The sequence below is a fragment of the Myotis davidii genome, unplaced genomic scaffold, assembly GCF_000327345.1.
Source record: "Myotis davidii unplaced genomic scaffold, ASM32734v1 scaffold67, whole genome shotgun sequence".
NCBI classification, from domain to species: Eukaryota; Metazoa; Chordata; class Mammalia; order Chiroptera; family Vespertilionidae; genus Myotis; species Myotis davidii.
In genome coordinates, this window is record NW_006298521.1 from 937775 (window position 1) to 946230 (window position 8456).

At 51.2% G+C, this 8456-nt stretch overlaps 1 protein-coding gene across 1 annotated transcript in view; it reads right to left on the reverse strand.

Annotated features, from left to right (window-relative positions):
• Nucleotides 1–8456, reverse strand: part of ATXN10 (ataxin 10) — a 102441-nt gene that overhangs the window by 23551 nt on the left and 70434 nt on the right. The window contains exon 10 of the mRNA XM_006774171.2: nt 37–100. Coding sequence (XP_006774234.1) covers nt 37–100 — 64 coding nt within the window. The remainder of the gene's footprint in view (nt 1–36; nt 101–8456) is intronic.

An 8456-nucleotide genomic window follows, 5' to 3' on the forward strand; every position in this document is an offset into this window, starting at 1 on the left:
CTGCAGCCTGACGCGGGGGCTCACACGCAAGGATACAGGGGTTGCTGTCGTCCGGGCTGCAGCTGTCCAGGATCAGGGGGATGCCGTCCAGCTCGTTGACCTGCAGAGAGGAGAACACGGCGTTACGCACACAGCGGCCCGGAGCGCTGGGGACCACGGGGGATGTCTCTCTGTTTTCTTTCCCTCCTCGTCACTATACTGTCTGTGCAATTACCAACCCGGAAGTATTTAACAACAGGCGTGCAAGCACAAGTGATACCTTTCCTTCCCCCTTCCTAAAAATGTGGGGCGACGGCAGCCGTACGACCCAGGACAAAGCAGATCGCTCTCACCAGGACAGGCTCCAGCTGGGCCTGAGGTCACTACAGTTCACTAGCAGGAGCACGTGAGCCCTTTTTCTAAGCTCGGAGTAGGAAAGGCTTCTCAAACTCGGATTCAAAATCCAGAAGCAACAGAACAGGTGTGCCTCGGTTTTTTAAAAAGGCAAATGAAAACTGGAAAAATGATTTATAAGCTATCATAGGCAACGGTTTATTATCTTAATACATAAAGAACTTAAAAAATTGAGAAAAGACCAACAATCCAATAAAAAATGGATAAAATACATGAACAGAAATGACACTGAAAAGAAAGAAATGGACCATGAAGATACCAGAATATGCTCAACTTTGTGCTCAGTTAAGAGGAAGGCAAGTTACTGCCACCCTGAGGCACCAGCCTCAGCTGTCAGGTGGCAAACGCCGGCTTTGACATACACTGCGGGAGGGGGACGGGGCCAGGGCCCGGGGCACAGCAGGGCTGACGCTGAGGGCGCCGCCCCGCCATGGAGCGGTGCCGGGCGCACGCAGCACAGTCCTGAGCTCTTCACTCTTTGGGCCAGGACTGCAGACAGAAGACACACCGTGGTCACGCGAAATTATGTTTGCACAGATGACTTGCTGCAGCACAAAGTACATTTTTACAAGTTTTATTGAGATTATAATCCTCATACCAGAAAACCCACCCTTTTAATTCAGTGGACGTTAGTATATTCACAAAATTGTGTCGCCGTCACCACTATCAAATTTTAGAACATTTTTTTCACCCCAAGAAGAAAGTGCATACCCACCAGCAGCCACTCCCTCCCCCACTCCAGTCCTTGGCAACCACCCATCTGCTTCCTGCCTCCAGGGATGTGCCTGATCTGGAGGTTTCACGCCATAGGAAGCATGCGGCCTCCCGTGCGGCTCCTTTCTGAGCACAGGCCTCTGAGCTCCCTGGGGGTGGCGGGCGGCAGTGCTCCATTCGCTATGATGGCTGAATCGATTCCATCGGTACTGTGGATGCACCACATTCATTTATCCACTCACCAGGCAACGGGCATTTGAGCTATTTCAACCATCTGGATATAACGGTGCCATTGTGAACATCCGTGTACATGTTTCTGAGCGGACACGTGCGTTTCAAAATTTCTTGGCTCTGCACCCGGAAGCAGCCGTTACTAGGTTTTTAGGTAGCTCCGTAGTGAATGTTTTGAGGGGCTGCCAGACTCTTTCCAAGTGGCTGTCCCATCTCCATCGCACCAGCAGCACGCGGGGCTCCCACGCCCCCTCCTCGGGAACAGCTGCTATGGCTGCCTGTCGGTTTAGCCGTCCTGGGCGTGAAGCGGTATGTCATTGTGGTCCATGTGCACTTCCCTGATGACTGCTGAGTGGTTCCGAGTGCCGGCAGTATTTATAACAAGTACCGTGGCCACACCTCACCGTGCGCCACCCCAGCTGGTCACTGAACTGGTGTGACACACAAGACGCCACGGAGCTGGGAGAGCGCACGGACGAAGGCAAAATAAACAGGTCTTCTTGGATTCCAGCACACAACAAAAGGGCTTCCCAGAGCGCAGAGAAGAGAATGATGTGGAAGAAACAAGGATGGAGGCTGGCCTCTGTGAATGTACCTGTTTGTGTAATTCTCGCTTTAGAATCCTGTGTATGGTTTATATAATTTTTAAAAATTAAATTTATAGTTATAAAAACAAATTAATCTGATGACATATAAAAGAAAACTTACTTCGCAGAATTAGATCGGTATTGTAACTTCACATCTCAGTGAGATGTGCCCTGAGCTCACAGGGAACCCACAGAAACCTTCCACGCACTCGCCCTGAGCAGGACGCAGTGGCTCTGCTGTTTGGACCGTTATTTCTATATTCAGGCTAAAGTAATGGGCAATTAATCATTAGGAACCAAGACTTTCAGCAGAAAAACGTTAATTTTACATTTCAATTGAAAATGGTGAGCATGCATTCATGATCGATTTTTCTTTTTCTAAAAGTATTTACTCCCTCTGAAAAGGCCCAGAAGCCGGGACAAGCAGCAGGGTGGTCGCTCCGCACCAGCTGCGCTGTCACAGAGCCCACGTCCCGGAGGCCAGCTCTCCAGCGCCTGTGCGCGACCGGCCAGGCGTGACCACTTCCTGTCGCTCCTCGAGCACCAAGGACGAAGGTCTGAACAGGCCGAGTAAGTCATGGACCCCTAAGACTTAGTTTTCTCATCGGCAAAATGGAGATGACAGGGCCCAATTCCAAGGGTGACTGCGCATGGACTGGGTGACTGCGTATGCTGGCTCACAGGGACTGTCATGGTGGCGAGGGAGTGACGGCGACAGTCCGCAGTGGCCTGCTGCTCGCTGCAGGAAATCCAGGGGCCACAGCGAGGAGGGAGCGGTGGCTCCCGGAAGCCAAGAAAACGCAGGGAGACGGGCCCACTGCCCAGGACACAATCCTACTCGGAATAAGGCACAACTGTACATTCATTTTTAAAAACCAGGTTTCTTTTGAGGGGGGTAAGGATTCAGGCCCTTTATTCAATGCAAGAGAAACATCTCCTTTTCCTGGGGAGAGAGAATTCTCAGGTATGCTAAATGGGGAAGATGTTCTTTGAAGGAAGTAAAATCACCGCTGAAAACTGAAGCTTCCGCAGTCAGTGACGGTTACCCCAGTTGTGGCGGAACTGGGGTATGCTTCCCTAGTTAAAGGTTTGTCATTCACACCAGTGAATTAGGAAATGATACAAAATAAATTCTTATATAAATTCATTTAATGTTATAACGTAAGTGACCCATCACAAGCAGGTCATTTAAGAATGACACAGGGCAGCCTTAGCTGGTTTGCTCAGTGGATAGTGTTGGCCTGCAGACTGGAGGGTCCTGGGTTGGATTCCAGTCAAGGGCACATGCCTGGGTTTCGAGCTCAGTCCCCAGTGGGGGGGTGCAAGAGGCAGCCAATCAATGATTCTCTCTCATCATTGATGTTTCTATCTCCCTCTCCCTTCCTCTCTGAAATTTAAAAAAAAAAAAATGACACAGGGAAGGTCACGAGGAGAGGAGGACAGAGTGGCACACCCCGGGAGTGATGGGCAGCATGTGATAACTGAGCTCAAGTTCACTGCTGGGTGCGGAGCTCATGTCAGGGGCAGGGGCGAACAATTAGGGAATTAACAAGTTTTCTTCTGTTCGCACTTCATAAAACAAGTTGTTTTTTCACCCAGCGTGTTGGGAACTGATGCCAGGCCCCCAAGAGATGAGTCATGGGCTGCAGCTCACATCAAGGAGCGCATCTCAACAAGACAACCCACCCGCTTAAACAAACCGACATTTCGCCCCTGGAAACGACGTGTCAGCAGGACAGCTAACTGGTTTGTAGCTGTTCTCTGCCACCTCAGCCAGTGACCTCAGAGAACACAGCCTGTTATTCGGGCTGCTCTCCCACTGAATAGGAAACCAAAGTAAACGCAGACCAGAGAGAGGCGCACCTCACTGAGGCCCGGACCCCGCGCACAGGAACGGAGCCTGGCCTCCGTTGGTCACATCTGAACCCAGCGCCTCAACCACGCACAGACGCAGGGTCCCAGCCCTCGTGCTGACACGGACACACGGTGGCGTGGCAGGGCAAGGCCTGTCTGGGGGACGAGGCGTCCTCAGACGTGCCGGCACTGGGTGCTGCCGGACCCTCTCGGGGCATCACCCTATCTGCACCTGCCCCTGCCCGATGACTCCTGATGTGGAGCCTGTTTTCAGGGTGTGGGGCCACGCCCCCCTTTTAAAAGTGCTCTCCAAGTATTCAGCCCACAGTTACTCTTACTTAGTGAGTTCCTCATGTAATAGGACACGAGTCCTTGGCAAACACACGTATAGTGAATCCTGTCCCCCACTGTGGCCCTTTCCTCTGCATTTTCTCAAAGACGCTAACTTTTCCATTTAGACGAAGAACAATTTTCCCATATTTACCACGACCAGTGCTCGGTGCAGCCGACGGGTGCTGAGAGCAGGCATTCTTGCCTCCTCACTGATGCTGGGCGCCTTATCAAGCTGAGGAAGTGCCTTCCTGCTCTTCACTTGCTGCAAATTTGTATTATGAATGTTAAATTTTGTCAAATGCTTTCCCTCTACTTATTGAGATAATCCTATCTCTTTCACCTTTTATTCCGTTAATATGTGGTCATTGGTGTTTGATTTTGTAACGTTGACTCAGTGCCTGCATGAGATAAACCATCATTGTTAGCAATGCACTTCCTTTCATATAGTACACAAATCTGTTAGTTAATATTTTGAAAAAATGTTTTTGTTCATGATTCTGTTAATGTTTGTTTCTATAGCTTGTTTTTTCCTATAAGGCTTTGTCTGGAATATATACAGACAAATGCACTGTTAGCTTCATAAAATGGGTTGGAAAGTATTCCCTCCTCCTTCATTTCTTAGAGAGAAAGACTGGGTTTTCCTTCTCAGGTGATTCATAAACTCACCACTGAAACAATGTGTGCCTGGAGATTTGGTTGTGGGGGGAGTTTTTAATTACAAATTCATTTTCTAAAATGTAGGCTATGGAGCTTTCCTAATGACTCTTGGTTTGGTGCCAACGATGTTACGTGAGGACTTCCTGCTTAAAGGACACTGCAAATGCAGGTGTCTTCTTAAGGATGCTTGCCTTGCTGATAGCATTAGAACAGGGGCGGGCAAACTTTTTGACTCGAGGGCCACAATGGGTTCTTAAACTGGACCGGAGGCCGGAACAAAAGCATGGATGGAGTGTGTGTGTGAACTAATACATGTTAACACTGCTGCTGGTGAAGGAGCGGAGGGGAGAGCAAGAGAAACCCCCGCTCTTTCGGCTCCGCGGGCCGGACAGAACAGCCGAATGGGCCGGATCCGGCCCGCGGGCCGTAGTTTGCCCACAGCTGATCCAGAAGTTCATTTTAGTTCAAGCTGTTGTTACAATGAAAGCCTGAGGAGGCAGGAGAACGGAGCTGTTTGGTTTCTGAAGCCTGGCAGCCCCTTAGCCTCTCTTTCACAGAAACGTGTCAGAGTCATCCTGGCAATTTAATTCTCAGAGAACTGTGTTCGTGAACAAGGCTGTGTGCCAGAGACCTGGCGTAAATACCACACCCCGGAGAAGAGGCAGGTGGCTCCCCAAGCATAGCAGACCCAGGGGAGGCTCGTTTCCTAACTGGTGGGGTCAGGCTTCGGGAGGGAGGGTCAGTTCTTACACCAACCTGTGCCCTGCTACCGACTTTAACCTTAGGAAGCGAGGCACATCAGCAACTGGTCCTGGGGCTCCTGAACCCCGACAGGCTGCAGCGGTTCCCAGGACCCGGTGAGCAGGCCAAGCCCCCCAGTTGGGATTGAGCAGAATGAAGGTCGCACGAGCGGTTTCTTTGCATTTTAGCTCACACGGGCGGACCATTTGACTTTAATTTAAAATGAAATGTCATCTTTGGATTTTAGTATTTCCCTGGGAATTTCATTAATGAGACAGAATTAATATTCAAATATAGGGTATCTCTTGTGGGCATTTTATTACTACAGTGAATTTAGGCCTTTCGCTGCAGTATCTTAATGTGGAATGAATTTCTGCCTTGAGGTCAAAGTGATTTGGGGGTTAATTTGATTCATGTATTTGTCTGACCCACTTAAGAGTCCCCTGGGGGCACAGTCTTGCCTCCCTGCAGTGGCCCAGGAGAAAGGAAGGTGTGACCAGCACAGGGGCGGGGCCTCCTAAGGTGGGAGATGTCCCGAGGACCGAGGACCGAGCCCCTCTCCCCTGCCCAGTGCACAGACCACAACCCAACAAGAAAGGACGCGGAGGCAAAAGCCACTCCCCGCCTGTCATGCTGTGGATGGAGCTGAGGAACGCGCTGCTCCCTGGCTTTCACCGTAATGCCTCGGTCCCAGCTCATGGATCTTGGGGTGATGGTCCAGGCGCACACACGTGCATGTATGTATTGTAAAAGCTCCTTAGGTGGTCCAGCAGGGGAGAAGATAGCCTTGAAGTCAGGAAAATAACTTGGATGTTTTCCTAAGTGTAAAATGAGCCTAAAGATTTTATGCAGGTGAATGAAATAATCAGTCTGGATTTTTAAGATGCCCTGACTGTCCAGGAAAGCGTGGCTGGAGGAGGGGGCGTGGCAAGGAGGCTGCACGGTCAGAGCCCAGTGGTGACACAGGCCAGGCCACGCTGGTGGCTGTGGGGACAGAGGAAGCTGGCCGACGTGAGATGCTGCTAACGTACATCAGAAGGAACTGCTTTCTACAATGGTGGCGGTAAGAGAAGAGGGGACGTGGACATTCAGTCATGCTGGATGTGGTGGCCTCACCTACTGACGCAGAAGCAAAAGGCAGGGTGGAGCCAGGGAGCTCAAGAGCACGGCTGTGGTCCTGTGAGGGGTGACGCATGGAGACCTCCAGGTGGACGCCAGCAGCTGTCTTCTGTGTTTCACTCCAGGGAATGGAAACAGTCCTCTGTCCCTGGGCTTGAGAGCCACTTTGGAAGTCACCTGCACACAGGGGTCTCCCAGCCCAGGAATGAGGTCTCCCAGGGGTGGGCGGAGACAGCAGGCTCAGGACAGCCCTGAGGCACTGGAGCACTCGGAGGTCTGCGGAGAGAATCCTGAGCTCCTGGCAGCTTCCGACAACCGTGGCATCATCACCATGTCAGTCAAAAGGTGAAACAGGTGCAGGTCGCCGTGGGCTGGCAGCGCCCCCCGGTCCCTGAGTAAATTAGGGGAGTCTCTCCTGAGCACATAATCGGAGTCCCAGTGGGCGGGGAGCCGCGCTCGTGTCTGTGCAGAGCCCAGTGTCTGGCCGCCTAGCTCAGCTACGGCCCGAGCGTGGGCCCCAGCGGGAGGTGGGGTTTGGGGGTGGTGGTCGTGGAGCACGCACTTGGGCGCCCCTGGCCAAGGTAACCTGAACACCTTCACTGCGGGAAGCTCCTGGGGAAGCTGGCCCTCCCTTCTGATCAGCGGCCTGCAGGGCGCCATAAAGGCTCCTTAAAACACCATTGCGCCGCCCGCTCGCCCACTCACGTGCGGTCCTGGCGCAGCCGCTTCCTCCAGCTCAGCTTCCGCGCCCGGAGCTGCTGAAAGTGTTGTCTGGGCTCAGGCCTCCCCATCAGAACTTACTGCAAACATCTTTCACACCCGTCTCACTGAGCTGTGAATACTCTCGCCGAAAGAAAACAGAAAGAAAGTTAAAACTTGCGCTGTTCATCCTTTATAAGAAAAATAAAACTCACTTGTGCTTAAAAAAAAAGAAAGAAAGAAAAAAGGTTGGGTAATCCAACACTAGATACCGCCGACGAGTGTAAGTGCTCATTCCCAATGGATGAATTTGTGAGCAACATGGATATTCACTTTTTACCTGGAAGGAGCTCATTGGTAAAGAAAATTTTAATTTTTCAGTTAACAGTTACACTGATCGCCCTGGCCTGAGGCTCAGTTCGTTGGGCCCGTAAATCAGAAGGTGGCGGATACAATTCCCGGTCAGGGTGCGTACGGGAGGCAACTGATGGATGTTGCTCTGACACTGATGTTTCTCTCTCTCTAAAAGTCAACAGCAAATCATATCCTCAGGTGAGGACTTCTAAAAAATTTAAAAGTTACGGTGATCATCGGGTTATTTGTCCTGGCATCATTTTTCAGGGTAACTTCTTTTAGACGCTTATATCTAAACCAAATTATACTGTGGGCTGTGAAATATGCCAATTTCTTACCTTGTTCTGCTACAAATAGATAGCAATAACACACATACACATACAAACACACCCAACTCAGCTGAATAAGAAATATTTTTATTCTAACTGACTCATTCTGTCCCAGCCCAGGCCACAAGAAGAGCAAAGATGACTGGGATGGCAAGTTCAACTTCAGGAAGACTGACAGACAGAAGAAGGCCTACTGCGTGCCCGGGGACTGGAGAGAAAGCGAAGCACCAGTGGGCTCACTGCTTCCCGAGCCCTCTGCCCCTCTAAGTTTGAGGGCTGAGGGGCAGGCAGCAGGGTAGAACAGGAGGAGGTCAGCTACGGGGCCAATGGGAATCAGAGTTCATTTCACTAGGATCCCGGGCCTGAAGCCTCATCACAGCCCAGGCTGGGGGCGCCCTAGGATCTGACCCTTTCTTTTGAGGCCAAGCCCACCCTCCGGCCCCCC